This window comes from Nothobranchius furzeri, chromosome 1, assembly GCF_043380555.1.
Source record: "Nothobranchius furzeri strain GRZ-AD chromosome 1, NfurGRZ-RIMD1, whole genome shotgun sequence".
In the NCBI taxonomy this organism is placed as follows: domain Eukaryota; kingdom Metazoa; phylum Chordata; class Actinopteri; order Cyprinodontiformes; family Nothobranchiidae; genus Nothobranchius; species Nothobranchius furzeri.
In genome coordinates this window covers 48,766,140-48,784,164 of record NC_091741.1, presented here as the reverse complement: position 1 = coordinate 48,784,164, position 18,025 = coordinate 48,766,140, and the positions used below count along the sequence as shown (strand labels likewise).

The 18,025-nt window shown below is 41.3% G+C and overlaps 1 protein-coding gene across 1 annotated transcript; it reads left to right on the top strand.

The window, feature by feature from the left end:
• Window positions 1-8,948: 8,948 nt before the first annotated feature.
• Window positions 8,949-17,501, top strand: nudt4b (nudix (nucleoside diphosphate linked moiety X)-type motif 4b). The gene is made up of 5 exons (XM_015958346.3): window positions 8,949-9,277; window positions 15,511-15,621; window positions 16,345-16,389; window positions 16,537-16,624; window positions 17,049-17,501. Exons 1-5 carry the CDS (start codon window positions 9,179-9,181, stop codon window positions 17,267-17,269), a joined length of 564 nt encoding a protein of 187 aa, XP_015813832.1. The 5' UTR covers window positions 8,949-9,178; the 3' UTR covers window positions 17,270-17,501.
• Window positions 17,502-18,025: the final 524 nt, after the last annotated feature.

Below are 18,025 nucleotides of genomic sequence, written 5' to 3'. Positions count from 1 at the left end.
TTAACTTTTTTTTTAACTTTTGATTGGGTTCCATTGGACCTGAAATAATTAAAACTGACTCATTTAAATGTTTTTCTTAAGTCAAATCAAATCCTGAGCTAAAGACAATGGAAATGTTGTAGTAAAACCTGAAACTGGCATTTTACGTGAAGAAAACCATCAGAATTGTAGGGGTGATGCTTATGTGACCAGAGAAATGATGCTAACAGATGTATAAACCGATAACTAATAGACATGTAAAATACACTCCTCGTTAATAAAAAAACAAAACACTTTTTGTTGTGTTGCAATGGATTTATTTGCTGAGTGACACCTGTAGACATACAACCTGACAGGAAACAGGAAATAAAGCAGACGTTCAGGAGAGGTTTTATTTTTCTATCTGATGTCGTTGCATCCCTCTCACATTCTCTCATCACAGCACAGATGGCAAAACAGGTCCTGTCATCTCATTCATTACCGAGGGCTATTTTAGCTAACGGTTTGTTGCCCCATCATGTCTGACGAGTCTTCAAACCTCTGTGTCACTAGAACACACGAGGAACTTTCTTTACACTAAACACGTTCTCTTTTTAACTCTTTCTCTCCCAAAAGGTCTTTGTAGACTTCCTGAACCATTCAAGTTTATAATGAGATTCTAAAAAAACTTTTATGTTCTGACAATCCTCAATATTGCTGGCTTTGTTTCAGTGTGAAAATCTGTTAAGTTAAATGGATAAAATAAACACACTGACAGGAACATGAGAAAATACTTGAAAATTTTTGAATAAAAAGGCATTTTGGTATATAAATTGTGGAGAAAACAAACAAAAAAAATCAAATTTCAAAATTCCACAAATAATTAAATGCAATTGATGAAAAAATTTCTAAGCTGATTTAAGCTTTTTTTGGGAGTCTTCTAAAATATTTTCATGTCTTACTTTTATAACTAAAATGAAGACAAATTACTTGTGTGCTTTAATAATTATTTTACTATCTCTCTCTCTCTCTCTCTCTCTCATATATATATACATACATATATATATATATATATATATATATATATATATATATATATATATATATATATATATATATAATAAGGCGGGATTGGTCTGTCTAAATGATCCTTAGGTGTGAGTGTGTGTGTGCATGATTGTTTGTCCTGTGTGTCTGTGTTGCCCTGCGATGGACTGGCTCTCTGTCCAGGGTGTACCCCGCCTACTTGCCCGTTGACTGCTGGAGATAGGCACCAGCCCCCCCGCGACACTGCGTGGACAAGCGGGTTCAGAAGATGGATGGATGGATGGATAATAAGGCGGGTTAAGGGTCTTGCCCAAGGACACAACAGCAGCTTTCTATTGTGGGAGCCAGAATTTAACCTGCAACCTTCCAATTACTGGATAACCCGTTCTACCTCCTGAGCTACTGCTGTCCCAAATATTTGAATTTCGTTAAATTCACCTTCCTTTAATTTTGACACAAACATGTGTTTTTCAAAAATCTATCTCAGTGTTATTTATCACCTCTTGCCCTCATTTGTATTGATTTACTTCCGGTAAACGAAACAAAAATGTTCTGTTGAAACCATTTTGAACATCTAGGAGTTCCCAAAACCTTCCTGCTGACTCAGTCTGGTCTCCTCTGAGACCCTTTATTTCTAATTCCTGCATTAGAAACCACCTGTTTGGGTGGGCCGCTGTGTCATTGTTGCGGTGGGGTTTGGTCTCGTATGGGAACTCACTGTCTGGCTTTGTTTATGCTCCTCAAAGCCTAATCTTCCCATGATTATAGTGTCTGATTTTGTTCTACCTCAAGGAGACACAGGCATCACTCGGTTTCCAGTGACGTTAACCATTTTTTGTCTTAAAGCTTTAATTTATATTTTAGAGCATCAAAAACACTTTCCCATGCACTACTTTATGTTTTATATACATCCCCATTAATCCATGTGTCATTTTGGCTGTATGAGAATCTCAGTGAGTCGACATCATCCCAGCTATCGTAATAACAGGCTTTAATATGCTCTAACAAGCAGCGCTTGTGTCCTTCAGCCTTCATAAACACATCCTCATCATCCTCCTCCTGAGCTGACTGTAAGTCTCATAAATCCTGTAGGAAACATGCTAATGTGATCTGTGTACAGTATTGTCCTTATTTATTAGCTACAATCTGAGATGTAATGTGGGGCAATGGTCGCAGAGCAGCTAATCCACCCCATAGGGTTGCAGGTTTGAGCCCCGTTTGTCCCAGTCGTTGTGTCCTTGGGAAAGACATTTGATCCACCTTGCTTGCTGGTGGTGGCTGGAGGGACTGGTGGTGCCAGCACTCTGCAGTGTTGCCTATGTCAGCGCACCCCAGCCAGGCAGCTGTGGCTACATTGTTGCTCATCATCACCAGTGTGAGAATGTGTGTGAATGTGTGTGTGTGTGTGTGTGTGTTTGTGTGTGTGTGTGTGTGTGTGTGTGTGTGTGTGTGTGTGTGTGTGTGTGTTTGTATTCAATACATACTGATGACCACTTTGACTATTTTCCCTACAATGTGAGGACATTTCTGAAAGTGAGGACATTTTTTTTTGGTCCTCGTTTTTTTTAGAAGCTTACCAGTTGGTTTTTGAGGTATGGTGCGAATTAAGTTTTAGTTTAGGTTAGCGTTAGGAGTAGATCAGCATTGGTTATGGTTAGGGTTAGGCTATGGGTTAGGTATGATGGAGTTACGAAAATGAATGGAAGTCAATGGAGGGTCCTCACTATGATGGAAAGACAGACGTGTGTGTGTGTGTGTGTGTGCGCGCGCATGTGTGTGTGTGTGTGTGTGTGTGTGTGTGTGTGTGTGTGTGTGTGTGTGTGTGTGTGTGTGTGTGTGTGTGTAACAAACCTCGAGGGAATCATGGCTGCTGAGCCAGATTCTGTTGGAGGTTTCTTCCTGTTAAAAGGGAGTTTTCCTCCCCACAGACAAGCCTTACAGATTTACTCTCAGGTGGAGCATCAAAGCTTCTGCTTTAATGTCACGCCTGATAATTAAAACTTTATTGTTATTATTTTTGGATGCTTTATATTTCCGACCAGACAAGGAGACAGACAGAGGTGAAAGAGAAATTGGGGGGGGTTCAATGATGAACAAGAGTCTGCTTCAATGATGAACAAGAGTCTGCTTCTAGACCTGCAGAAAGAGAAAAACAACAATACAACTAGAGCAAGCCATCACTGCATCAACCTGATGAGGAAATATAAAATCAACATTGTTTTACTGAACAATCACACGATAATAAATCACAGTGCATTAAGTGCCAACCACAGCCTTAAGACATGTGTTGAACATGCCCAAGTCCATACTTATGAGAGCACCTGTGTGTGTACCCGTATATATATGTGTATATGTAAGGTTTCTCTATAGGAGCGTCCAATAGAGTGTGAGGGGCCACAGATCTGCCCCCCAAAGATGTGTAGGAGATGGAGGGAGCTCCAAGCCCCAGAGATCCAGGAGCTGCCCCAGAGCACAGGGACCCCAGGGAGACTGCAATCAGAAAAGCCCCTGCCCCCTCTCGAGAGGCGCAGAGGATTGCCCCACAGACGCAGTCATTCAATTCAATTCAATTAAAAAATACTTTATTAATCCCAGAGGGAAATTAATGTTTCAGTACACACAATTCAGAGATCAGTCATACATAGGCATAGACACGTGACAAGAATTGGTGACTGTGGTCATTCGCAACCCTGAGTCGCGCTACCTTAATAGAGATCAGAGGGTTACATGAGGATTGGTTCAGGTGGAGGGAAAAAAAGGCACTTCAGAGTTACCCTCCACAGGGAGGGCAGCTTTGCTATGCAAAAAATGGTAAATGGTAAATGGCCTGTATTTGATATAGCGCCTTCTAGTAAGTAGTAAGTAAGTAAAGTTTATTTATATAGCGCCTTTCACAGTTATAAATCACAAAGCACTGTACAACATGAGTAAAATCAGGGCAAATACCTCAAACCAATAAAAACATCATAAAAACAATAGCAGAGTCTTCTAGAGTCCTGGAACCCCCCAAGGCCCTTTACAACACAATCAGTCATTCACCTATTCACACACACACTCACACACTGATGGTGATGAGCTACGATGTAGCCACAGCTGCCCTGGGGCGCACTGACAGAGGTGAGGCTGCCGAGCACAGGCGCCACCGGTCCCTCCGACCACCACCAGCAGGCAACGTGGGTTAAGTGTCTTGCCCAAGGACACAACGACAGCAACAGACTGAGCGGGGCTCTAACCTGCAACCTTCCGATTACGGGGCGAGCACTTAACTCCTGTGCCACCGTCGCCCACAGACCTCAGACAGAAATGCAACAGACTTCAGACATCACACTCTCTCGCTCATGCTCACACATACACATACAACCTAAGACTTATAGAAATGAACGCTAGACACCCATAGGTGAACTTTTAACTAATTGACATAATGAATGAATGAATCAGTCAATCAATGTTTATTCATAAGACGTTTATTTAAACTTCCTAGGGGCTGACCAAAGCGCTTATTATTTTAAATGGAGTTAAGAACAAGTAAAATGTTTAAGAAAAAAACTGTTAAAAACAATAAAGTTAAAATGATAACAATAAGAGCACAAGATTACGATATTTCAGGGATTACAATACTTCAGGGTATTCAAAAGCCTGAGAAAGAGGAGTGTCTTTATTCCAGATTTAAACGCAGGTCAAGTAGTAGATTTTTCCACAGCTTTGGAGCTGAGAATGAACCATCACCCCACTTTGTGTGTCTAGACCTTGGAACATGTAAATAAAATTGACGGAAAAACTGAACTCAGTGCACTGATTAAGATTTGATTTGAATTGAAGGTGCTATGTCAAACAGAGAACATTTATAATCCAGCTGAAACCATATTTTAGGAAGTTTTGGATTGGCCACACTTTTCCTCCTGCTCATCTGGAGCCTGCATGGGATGTCAATATAAACATGACCTAAAAACTCAAGCTGAAGTTAGCATAAGATGATCTTGCATCATTCTGGGAAAAGCTTTGTGGACATCTCAGAGTCATTTGAAGAGGTGACAAAAGCTCAACAGCTGATAGCAGCTCACAGCCGTCTCTGCAGCCTCAGCGCTGGTTGGCAGCTCATGACATCACGGGATAAGTTTCATCCCATGAGAACATTCATCTCATCCTTGGGATTCAAGAACTTCTTCGTTTTTGTTTTTAAATGTGAAATTATGGATACATGTAGGATTTTCAAATCCTTATTTTGAATCTTTTGTGTAAAAAAAAGCACCGACTGATGTTTCCTGACTGGGAAGCAGAGATTCGCACATGTGGCTGATATCTGAGAGCTTTGCACTGAGGTCAAAAGAAGAGACTTAAGCTAATCAGATCAGGATTTTATAATCACAGTTGGCTGCAGCCTCTGAGTGGATCATGGGGATTAGACTCAACGCACCAGACTTTCAGCATCTGCTTACATTGTTTTAAATGTGCAGCAGGAGTTTTGATGTTTATACTCTGTGTGACAGTTGAGTTCTTTCTGCCGGCAGAAAGCAGATGTTATTTGATGCCGGTGATAACGAGAAGACAACGACAGGCAGAGCTTCAGTCCTGGCTCCTTCGTCCCTCCATCTGTCTCACGGACAGCCTGACGAAACCGGAGTCCTCCTGTCCCTTCATGCCTCAGCTAAAAGAAGATCTCTGATTTACTCTCCTTTGCAACGCAAGGCTGATGATTGCCACTTTAAGTGCACGATGACAGCTTCATTTCCCTCTCAAGTGACCGGAGCTATTGGGATTAGAGCATCTGTTTTCATATTTGCAATCAAAATTGAGTTCAGTAGGTTAATTTATTTACATCGTTCTTGTTTTGTTCCACGCATAAAAACCTAAATTTGTCCGCTCACATCAGATGAAAACATGAGCTGTCGTCCTGGTTTAGTCACCACGTCAGTGTCTAACTAACAAACAGTGAGCCAAAATAAGACAATGCAGCTGTTTGATTTCCATTCAAATCAGTGTGATGACATCTTTTTTTTTATCCATGCAGTGATTATCTCCACAGCTTATTCAGGATCTAAAAACAACATGCTAGGTTGAGCGTTAGTCCCGTGACATGAGTCAACACATCAGTGAGTTCTGCAAACCATGCTCAATGATTTTCAGCAGATGTGGAGATCTCTGTCAGGAGAGTCTGAGAGAAGTTTAGTGAGTCATGAGACCTCAAGTCTCAACGTAACTATGGACTATGGATCAACAGGGATTCACTTAACTGCCTAAATAAAGACGTGGATTGTCTCAGTCTGAAGCCACTTTGTTCAGCCTCATTCAGTGATGTTTGTCTTTAAAGTTCTGGAGACTTCCAGGGTTTTTAGCACACAGAAGTGAACAGTGTATCATAAACACATACACTTGAACTGTAATTGGATTATTGTGTTTGAGTTTTACCAGTTCAGTTAGGGTGCACATGTAGTTTCTGAAGCCTCACCTGTTGACAGAATGTGGTGCATTTCTTTGAGATGACCCTTACATAATGCTAAGGCAAAGATGTCACTTAATATAGATTTGATTCTTTAAAGTGACAGTGTGTATTTTTTCTGGCGATAGGGGGCAGTAGATACTTAAATTGTTGCAAGCAAGCAGTGTTTTTGTGTTGAAATAAGACCCAACAGATGCCCATTTGGGTCAAAAAGTCCTGAGGAGTGCAAACTTCAGCAAAATGACAAGCACATCAGACTCCCTTTCATCAGTGGCAACGAGTAAAGAGCTAAATGTGTAAAACAACGTTTATGAATGGTCAAAGTTTTGTAACTGTTTGTTACAAATCAGTAAATGTATTTTGTCCTCAAGGGCTGCCGTAGAAGGAAACATGGCATCTAATATGGCGTCGCCCTGAGACTTAGGGTGTTTCTCAATATCAAGGCGCCTGGCCTTGCAAGGCGATGACTTGCGAGGCCAGGCGCCTTGCTTACGAAGAGACTGTTCTTCCTTGGTCAAGGGAAATGGTTAAATGGAACAGATTTGGATCACGTGACCGCAGCTTCCGCTGTTTACTACCTGCTAGCCACTGAAGCTGCAACTACTAAGCAACTAACCAACCATAGATAACTTCTTTGGATATAAAAGAAAACCATTTAAAATTAGTTGAATTACTTTTAAACTTGAAATTTGCCCCCGAAGTAGCTGCCGGCTTCTGATCCGCCATTCTTTTGAAAATACCGCTGTGTATTCTGGGAAACTTTTGACCAAGGCTAGGCTACAGGACACCTCCTGAAGACCCTGCTCTTCAGAGAGCATCTTCTTAACTAGCACCCTCCCTGTACCCGTCCCCCCTCTCTACTGTCCACTCCTTGTACCCTCCTCTCCATGTTTGATGTCAAGTTGTTATTATTGTTGTTGTTAGCCTCAAGGGCAACATGCCGATTATCACTTGTAAGTCGCTTTGGACAAAAGTGTCTGCTAAATACATAAACATAAACATAAACCTCCCGTGTATCCTTGCTCAACTAGCTAGACGGCTAACAAACGGAGAACACACATGAACACTGGAACACACCTTGGCGGTTCCTGATGACGTATCTCTTAGGCAACTGGGGTGGGACCAAGACATCAAGGCGAGGTTCCTTGGCATTGAGAACCACCCTTGGACATGTATTTTAGACCTGATTTTTATGGTTATATGTTAAGAAGCCGCCAATATTTTTAAACAACTGGGCATCATTTCATTCATTTTCAACAAAATTTTGACAGATATTTCCAGAGATTAACGATAAAAACTACACATTGTCCCTTTAAGGGGATTGGTGTTTATTCAAAAGGACCAAAACAACAGAGCTGCAACACATGTTTTTGCATGTGTTTATTTATGAGGGAAGTGATTGTTTGATTGATCACTAGGGTTAAAACATGATATGATAGTTAGATTGTAGTTAGAATTAGATTGCATCCAAACCAACACCAAATACTTGATTTAAAAAGAGAGTTTTCCTCTCCACTGTCGTTACATGCTTGCTTGGTATGAGGATTGCTGTAAACACTCTGACACTAGTCAGTGACTTGATGCAATCAGATGGGTTCCTTGTTTAGGAAACGTTTTACTGATTGGCTTAATGAACTGAACTGTACTGGAATGGTTACTTTGTGAAGTGCTTCAGGACAACTCCTGCTGTATTTTGGTCCTATATAAATAAACTGAATTGATTTTGAAAACCAAGAAATTAAAGCATTTTTATAATTATCTGTTTCTTGCATAATTTTGTTGTACACAACTGTAAAACTCAATGAATTGCACAGTGTTTTTCTAGGAATACTAACAGCTTCCCTCATGCATTGTAATAGCATCAAGTTTTTTAAATGTTGTATATTTTTGTTTAACAAGCTAAGCTACACACTGACATTGTGGCTGAAAGACAGCTAATCACACTGCATTTTTGCTTTTTAATATCGATTCAGTGTCATAACATAACACATTGCAATATTTCAGAGAATTCATATTTTCTGACACCCCTAACAAATATCATATGGTTATTATAATACATTAGACAAATTTGGATGAGAAAAAAAATCACTTTGCAATTAATTTTGTGACTCTTTTTAGTGTGAAAAAGGCTGTGAAGCAGCTTCATAACATTTTCAGAAACCGTCAGAGCAGCGAAAAACTAAACCGCACATTTGTTGCAGGTGATCAACATCAACATCAACACAAAAGTCCTTTAATATAATTGTATCAGTTTGTTTCTTTCTAAGGACTGCACGATCTGTTAAGCACGGGTCACCGTGTGAACTGCTCCTGCTGCACTGCTGGAATAAATTCATCAGCATTGTTTTTGGGCAGACGCGAGGCCCCGCCTACTCAGACAGGCTCAGCCAATGGGCTCACAGAGGGAAAGTCGGCGCTGAGCGTTCACGGAGTCAGCGCCCATGAGCAAAGAGAGAGGAGAGCTGCGAGGTCTACAGCAGATTCCCTCCCTGCGGGACCGCACTCATTTACCATCACTGGTAGCATCTACTCTTGATGTTGGAAAGTCCTGAGTGGTCCGACGTGGATCTGTCCTGCTCCCCTTCCGCTGATGACTGATCATCCCGGACCTTTGATGCAGAGATTAGCAACGATGCGGCGGCCCTGCTGTTAACTGGTTGGAGATATTTAACGATCGTCATTTAAAAATAACAGTTTTCCGGCTCTGCCATTAAGGAGGGTGAGCGAATTACACCCATGATGAAGCTAAAACCGAACCAAACCAGAACATACGACGGAGAGGGTTTTAAGAAAAGAGCAGCGTGTCTGTGCTTCAAGAACGAACGTGAAGAAGAGGTAAGGAGATGCATCCTCCACAGGCAAACCCGGTGTTTGACCTGATGTGCAGCGGTTGTGTTGTGACTTTGTGGCCTGGACTTTTTCTGGTTATGACTAAAACACATTTTCTCGTGATCAGCTTTGATTTGAACGCGTCTTCTTAATCTTAGCCACATTTTGTTTATTTTTCTCCCGACGTCGCTGTTTCAGTCCGTGGGTACATGGTGATGCGACGTGTGCTATCCAGTTTAGGCTAGTTTGAGGTAGAGAAACGAGAAAAAGCGCTGTCAAGAATGCGTCACATAACTACATATAACGTATTGACTCGACCTTCAGAATAAAACACACTGTCGACGTTCTATCCCAAAAATATGTTTAATAGCGCGATGATGCTTTTATTTTGAAAGCTCATTGAGCTTACATCCCGTTAGCTGATTCGTAGCTTCCAAGTAGCGGACGGAGAGGGCGAGGCGTTGTGTTGTACGCTTACCAAGTTCAACGTGGTCTTGTGTTGAGTAAAAGAAAACACATAAATGTCATAAAGTATTTCTGAATGTGTTTATTGAACGTGACGTCGTTATTTTGTAAGGTCGATTGTTATCATCCATGACGTTAAAACTGCTGCATCCCAGTGGGTGTTGTGGCAATAAAATAACACCTCCATCGTGGTAACTTAAAGTCGCTAATTTTTTTATTGCACTGATAATGAGTAGAGTAACAATAATATCGCTTGCTAAACTGTCTTCAGGAAGTCTGATCATTATACCCACCTTACAAAATAAGTGTATTTTGTAACAGAAAACAAGTGGTTTATTCCAAAACTAGCATATTTTTATATTTTTCTATAAAAGTTCAGTATATAAGTGCACATATATATATATATATATATATATATATATATATATATATATATATATATATATATATACACACACACACACAGTGGGAAAATCCCCAAAATAATGATTATTTCAGTCATTTTGGATGGAAGGATACTGAAACATAGTTCCTATCCAGCTGGCTGCAGGGATTGTCATTTTTCACCTTTCAAAATAAAGGAAGCAGGGACATAACTACTGTTTACCATCAGTGAGTGTCTCCTGCGAGTTAATACTGCAGCACCGACGATTGCATTTGACGACACCGGCAAAAAGCTCCAGAGTTGTTTAAAGTAATTGCAATAACTATTTTTTTTTACCATAGGATGTAATTTTACCGAACTTCGTTTCTACATAACGTGCTTTTAAACACAATAATATGCCAAACATAAATATTGTATTATGATACTTAGAGTTGGTTAAAATTAGGAAGTCTTGAAATGTTTATTTTAACAAATAAAATTACTATACTAACCTAAACAGTATACATATAAATAAATCAAAGTTATGGGAAATTAACTGCAAGTTAAAATAATTTAGTACAACAATTATTCTAAGGGATAATTGAAACTTTAACAGAAAAATATTTGTTCTCTTATACATTTACAAATAATCTGAAGCTTTAGTAGCGTGCTTATTGTCATCTTGATGCACGTTTTGTTTCTTTTGATACTCTGGTTTAAACTCATCACGTGAACCATATTTGTGTCCATAGGTCAGGGCCATCTCCTGCATGTTGCCTGTCTAAACTTAGCATTCTCTCTGCATAGCATAAACAAAGTATTACAGGGATTACAGTTAAAGGTCTCTCTAGAAAACCACGCCTGGACCTTTTTAGTGTTGGGCTATTTAACACACCTCTCTGGAAATGTACGTGTTTACACTCCATGTGTCTGATCAAATACATGTGATAATCTGTTATTAGGTTAGAGTTTTAGGCTTAAACTAGTGACAGCATTGCAACACCACCCATTGTTGTTTGTTCATGTGCATTGCCTCATAATTCTTAGAACTACAACCCTTTATTTATTCCCCTTACCTGACAAGTATTTACCTGAAAGAGCCTTCAGAGAATTGTCACAATATTCTCTAAATGTGTGTGACCACCCCCCACCCCCAGGAATTTCAGACTCAGACAGGCATGTCTACTCATGCAACTACATGGATGATACTGCCTGATGCAAGCGAACCAATGCTGTACATTGATTGTAACTGAGCTTGATATGTGATACCTGCTTTCCTTAAACACACAGCCACACACACACACCACCAGTTCTTCTCTGACACAAGACACCCAGCTGTTGTATTGAAGGGGTGTATGTGTGCCAGGCTGTTTTGTTTTGGAGAAGAAAGGTAGAAAGTGGAGCCCTCGGGGCACGATACTCTTGACAGCAACTGAACAAACCAACAGGGGAAAGCTGACATTACAGAACAGCACTGATAGCTGAGCAGGACACCTGAGTTAGGAGACAAGGTAATTGCAAGGATCCTACATGTCAGAGCCTCTTTAATTATTATACATGGTAAAAAGAAAACAAAGAAACTAAATCTTATAGGCACATAGTTGATGGCCCATAATAATGGAAAGTAATGCATGATGCATTCATGGCTTTAAAGCGGCTGTATGCTTTGTGGGACATAAAATGGATTGCAGGAAGTGACAAAATCCAGAGGTTATTGTCCCCTGAGTGCAGCTAAACTCCTTGTTTGGGTTCATTTTCTCCAGAGTGTGTCTTTTATAGAGGGAGGTTGTAAAAGGGGGATTGTAGAAAGTGAGAACTGGATCTTGAGCTAATTGTTTTTTTTTATTTTTTAAACAAAGTTGTGTTTCTAGGTTTCAAGTGGGGGTGCCACGCCATACAGACTCTTGATGATGATGGTATAGTTTATGATGGTAGATTGGTCTGTTTCGGTTCATCTCAGATTATTAGCAGTTGTTCGGTTTGGCCATTTTTGCTGATTGTAAAAGTTTATCAAAAACTTTGGTTTGATTTGGACTTGTTTCCTGGCTCTAGGGGGCAGTTCATACATTTCAGGGTAGTTTTACACTATATCCGTGACTGTTGCTAGTTTAAGAAACATTACATTAAATGCTGTAACCTGTGGAGCAGAAAGCATGCAACCTCGGCGTGACTCCTCAGACTTTGATGGTCCTTCAGTTAATTCCATCGAGAGATTGTGATGTCGATTGTAATATTCTGGTGCTGCACCTTCTGGATCTTGGGTTCCTGCGCCTGCTAATGACGTCATCATACTACAGCAATACCGTTCGGCCAAAATATATTGAATCTCTTTTTCGATTCTGCTCTTTCACATAGATTCTGGAAAGGAGAAGCAGTTTTGTTATTAAATTCATTTTTCATACCGCCTAAATGTTTTTGAATGTGGTAACGTAACTTCCGTTAGTTGTACGTCCAGCAAATCATCTAGTGTGATGTCATCGACAGGCGCATGGCGTCTAATGTGGCAACTCCAAAGACGCTAGACCCGTCCCCTATATACTTTAGATCCTTCGATGGATATTAACTGTACAAACGACACATTGCCTCTTTAAGGTGGTGCTGTGTGTTTTACTTTCGGGTTTTCATCAACAAAAACAATTGCAAAAAGTCATTTTTTTAAATAGATTTAATTATGAGCATACAGGCAGGGTATTTAACACTCTGGTAAACCCAGAGCATCGTGTGTCCATCATTTCTGAAAGGAAAGTTTAGGGATTTCCCCATCTCACTTAAAACTACGTTGATCAGAAGTACAGAGAAATAACTCCCTGTGATTTCTTTGTCCTCCTACATTTCATGGTGTGTGTGTGTGTGTGTGTGTGTGTGTGTGTTCGTGTGTTCACTCTTACAGCTCTCATCTGCTGTGTTGTTCAGGGACTGTATTTCTCTCTTAGCGCTATTGATTTTTGCCTCTGCTTGTGTGGACTTCCCATCATTCTCTCCTCCCGGTGCCCAGCCAGCCCAGCTATTTGCAGCTTTTTCTTTTTTCTTGACAGCTGTAGGTGTTCCTCCTTAAGGAGAAAGTAGCAGAAGGTGTACATCCTCCAGAATATTCACTGTCTTGGTCTGAAGCCGTGACGGAGGACTGTCATCACCTATAGTCAATAGTTGTGTGGGGTTTTAGAGCTCACGTCTGGTACCACCGGATAGATTTTTAACATTTGTTTTACATTTTCTGGGATGCAGTGTTGTATTTGCCAGTGAAATGTCACCGTTAAACCCTACAGTTCTTCCTATGGGGTTTCCCCCTCCTCTTCACTCTCTTGACTGAATCCAAGTGGGCTTTTTGTGTTTTGATCCTAGCCATCAGCTGACTGCTGACATAACTCGCACCATGACGTGAGTTATTTTGTTTTTGTGACAGCTTTAGATGGCTTCCTGTGAAGTATTTACTGCATTAACAGCTCTACAAAATCAGACACGCCATTTTTATTTAAATAAAAGTGCACCAAGTCAACAATGCATGCAGCTTCTTTGTCAAAAATGTAAGTGTATCCAAACATGACTGAGAGTGCGCCGTCCTGCTGGGTCTCTTTTGAACCAGCAGCTTGATGCAAATGGAGCAGAAATGTATTTTGTCCTCGCTGCTCCCGGATGTTGAACAGCTTTTGTTTTGTATACATCCCACACCGGCTGCTTCTTAGAACGCATCCACACCAGTGATCTCAGTCTAAGCCCGGCTGGCCGCAGGTCAGCACACAGGGTGTCAGGCAGTAAGGGCTGGAGTATTCAGAAATCCCTTTGAAGAGAAGCAAACACAATAAATAATTTGGTTTTGAAGCAACACAAAGAAGCTGATTCAGTCATAAATGTCCACAAAAACAAATTTTTTTAGATTCCTGGTAGCAGGAGACATTTGAAAGGCGGACAGATAAAATCACAGCTGCAGATGAGGCATCAGATCCAAGCAAAAGTCATCTTTATTTCCTTGAAAGAACAGAAGCTTCCCTTTTAAGCCTTGCTGCTCATTAGAGAGCTCACCTGAAGAGGTTACAAGGTTCAGCTTTGCACATTTCTTCCAGTTCTCACTCTCCTGGAAAGACATCATGTTCTGCATTAGCGCTGCTCGTGCTGTCTGTGGAATTCCGGTGTTCTTTTTCACGTGTGTGCATTAGAAAAGGTTTGGATTCATCATGCAGTTGCAGTTAACCTTTTCACTCGCCTGATCCATGTCATCTTCACCCCCTTTGCCCTCATCGGGGACCTACATCTGCTTCTGGAGCAGGTGCCTGAGGTGGGTTAGTGTGGCATGTGATGACTGCAACAGACGCTGCTCACAATCTCTTTGGCCTTTAACCCTGATCCAACCTTTCAGAGGAGCCTCGTTGTCGTCGGAGGGCCTTCTGTAACTGCGGCTACAATCCCATTAGAGAGTGTAAGGAAAGCTATGCTAAAGCTCCGTTTGGATTAGGTGACAGCCTGACTTCTGTAGCAGATTACAGCTGATCAGCTGCGCGGTGGAGGTGGACGTCACAATCTGTTGCTCAAGCTGCCCAACAGACATTTCCTTCAGAAACACGTATGAACATTATAGGATAAATCCTTGGCTCATTCAGATAAAAACACACTCGCTTCCTGAGGCTCTGCCTTGACCTGTCCTTGTCATTTCCTTGTTTTATAGCTTTTATCTATATTATCCGTTCGTAGTTTACAACCACCGCTCTGTTCCATATCTTGCACATTACGGTGACTGAGTAGCAACATCCAAATGTGCCGATGTCCACACAGCAGGTGCTCTCATGTCTGTTTTTGATCGCTAATATGGATACCGTCAAGAAACTACATGCACAGGCGTATTCGATCTGTGCGCGTCAGTGTACATTGCAACTGTAGTGTAATTCAAATCTGTGCAGGGAACACACTGGTCACGTTTTAGCTGAGCTCACGCTGGGTTTGCATGTTGTTTACGCTTCGTTTTAAAAAGGGCGACACGGTAAAAGTTTCTCTGAAACTAATAATGAAAAGAAGCCCCCCCCCCCCCCTATTTTTTTTAACCCTCTGATGCATGAATTATGAGATCTTCAACCATGATTATTTAAACAATTTTTTCATCCATCTTTAGGTGTGAATGAAACAAATTTCAACAAATATTGTTTGTAACATTTTGGTAATTTACAAATAATTTATTACATGTCCATCTCAGTGGACAGCGTGCATTCTGAACATGAAATATGGTGGCTTGACTTACTGAAATCCAAATGGAGGGGCTCACGTGCAATAAAGACTTCAACAGCTGTGCTTAATAGCAAAAATAAAGAAATAACAATTTCGAGTACCTGTCCACTGTAGTGACCATTATGCATCAAAGGGTTAATAAAGCTGTCAAAACGAGTGATCTGGGATGTCTGAATGTCGTGTTTGTGTTTGGCAGGTTCTGCTGGTCAGCAGCAGTCGGCACCCGGATCAGTGGATCGTTCCCGGAGGAGGAATGGAGCCGGAGGAGGAGCCATGTGGTGCCGCAGTGCGAGAGGTCTTCGAGGAGGTCAGTAACCTTGTAACCTTTCTTTTTAAAAAACGTATGCGGAGTGCTTTACATAAAAGGAGCGAAACCAAGCTGAAAACAAACCGGTGTAATGCACATCAAGGTTGGGATTGTGTTGCATTTTTTAAGGGTGCTACAGTGGCGTTAGCTGGAGGGTCTCGTGGCATTTCAGGGCTCCTGCTGTTTGAGAACCGCCCGCGTAAGCGATCTAATCTAAGCTTTTCTCTGGATTCCTGCGTACTTGCAGACCCACTGCAGCCTCTGTCGCCGGGCGGGCACATCTCCGGACGGTCTCGCACTCACGGGCCAAGAGCAGACAGATGTCATTTGAGCCCAGTGAAGTGAATCTGAATTAGTAAAATAACTGTTACGAAAGAGACATAATTACCCTTGAGGAGTCAGCGAGGTTCTTTCGAGGCTGTTCAAAGGATTAATCTGGCTTTTATTATGTAATCTGCAATATGTAAAGTCCCTTTTTTAAATGTTACGGCTTCTGAATGCCAACAGAGTTGGAGTTCAGGTCAGAGTCCAAATTTGTTTTCAAGTACGTTCATTTTAACCAATTCCTATTGTTCTGAAGCAGTAAAATCAAATCTGAGCGTCGTTGCTCAGCCGCTGTAATCAATCAGATTTAGTTGAGAGGCTACTCGAAGCACAAAGAGCTCCGATCTGTTTGTTCTGTCGATGTAGTGAAAAACAGAATTTTCCTTTCTTTCTCTGCAGGCCGGTGTAAAGGGCAAGCTGGGACGCCTACTAGGTGTTTTTGAGGTGAGCTTTTACACACACTTATGAACCATATTTAGTTAAAAACATAACATTTGCACCTTCTGTGAATGAAAAAAAAAGACGGAATGCATCAATGAATCAGCAGATTTAGCTACATTTTTCATGCAAATGTTTTTCTGTTCCCTAAAGCAAAACCAGGATCGGAAGCACCGGACGTACGTGTACGTGTTGACTGTGACAGAAACACTCGAGGCCTGGGAGGACTCGGTCAACATAGGTACAGCGCTCATGATTATTTACAGCCGCTGTGTGTGTGTGTGTGTGTGTGCGCGCATCTGTACTTACCCTGCTGAGTAAGATATACTGTATCATCTTTATTTATGCGGAGGCTGCTCAGAGAGCATATGGGCATGCAGTGACAACAGTTAACTGTAAATCTGGGCCACTGATCCCTGCTGTGGTTTATTACAACTGTCAGTAGAGCATGCCAAGAACCAAGCTCTTATTTTGTTAAGATTCGCTGACTGGAGGGAAACTTCTACCTGTGCTTTAACTTCTTAAAAATGGTGTCTGACAGCATTTGTAGCATGCTGTGTCTTATTGGGGGGATCGTATTTTTATTATAAAGGCTGGAGCAAGTAAAATGTAGGAGGCAGTCTGTGTTGCTGTTGCTCATCCGTGATCTGTGGCTCCACCTGCAGGTCGTAAGCGGGAGTGGTTCACTGTGGAAGAAGCCATCAAAGTTCTGCAGAGCCACAAACCTGTTCACGCTGAATACCTGCGGAGGCTCCAGCTCAGCTGCTCCCCCACCAACGGGAACTCCATCCTCCCAAGCCCGCCTCCAAATGACAACTACCCCCATTACAGCATGACCGCCACCACGCCGACGACGGGCAGCGTGCTGGGCTCCTCCTGCAGATAGGACTGCACCGCCTCTTCCTGTCCGCTTTGGACAGCTTACCAAAAGTCTGTACAGTCTCTTGCATGAATCCAATGACTTCTGCGAGCCACGGCTCACTTGTATTTATAATTTCTAATCATAGCTGCAGGACTAAAGACCAAAGCTTTTACAGAATTGTGGTAAAGACTTGAAAGGGGAATCCACACCTCTGGACACGGCTAATTCATGGAATTTGTATTATATATTTTTTTTTCTTCTGGGAAATACCAGGATGCAGTTTTGGAGGAGGAAGCTGCAGACTCTGCTGACGTGAATAACCCACAGTGAAGGAATGCCTTACAGAAACTTTGTATGAATGTTCTATTTGGGCTGTTTTATCTCACCAATGGTCATCTTTACCTTTTGGCAGCGTTGCCAGTAAAGCGATACCTGGTCCCCAGAGAGCACAAGTGTGCAGAATGTCTCCTCATGATGGTAACCATAAATATATTGAATATTTATTAAACAGAAGACATCTAAATGTGTGAAAAATTTCTTTTGTCAGGTTTTTTTTTTTTTTACAAAATAAAACAAAATTTTAGCTACATGAACAAGTAAGTTCAATCACTGCGTTTTTAATAGTCGTTTTAAATGAAATTAACAACAAGCTCCAAAATAAAAGTTTAAAGTACTTTCTACCTCAGTAAACTGGATATGATTGTCCTGTTTTGTGACTTCTGATGCAGCACTACTGTTTAAATTTCACCACGTGACCGATCTGAGAAATGTTCAACCTTT

Bases quoted from the DNA above. Each gene is read 5' to 3' on its own strand.
- nudt4b (XM_015958346.3), top strand. From the start codon at position 9,179: ATGATGAAGCTAAAACCGAACCAAACCAGAACATACGACGGAGAGGGT. The intron at 16,390-16,536 runs GTGAGCTTTTAC...TGTTCCCTAAAG, and splicing joins GCCTACTAGGTGTTTTTGAG to CAAAACCAGGATCGGAAGCA. The intron at 16,625-17,048 runs GTACAGCGCTCA...CTCCACCTGCAG, and splicing joins GGAGGACTCGGTCAACATAG to GTCGTAAGCGGGAGTGGTTC.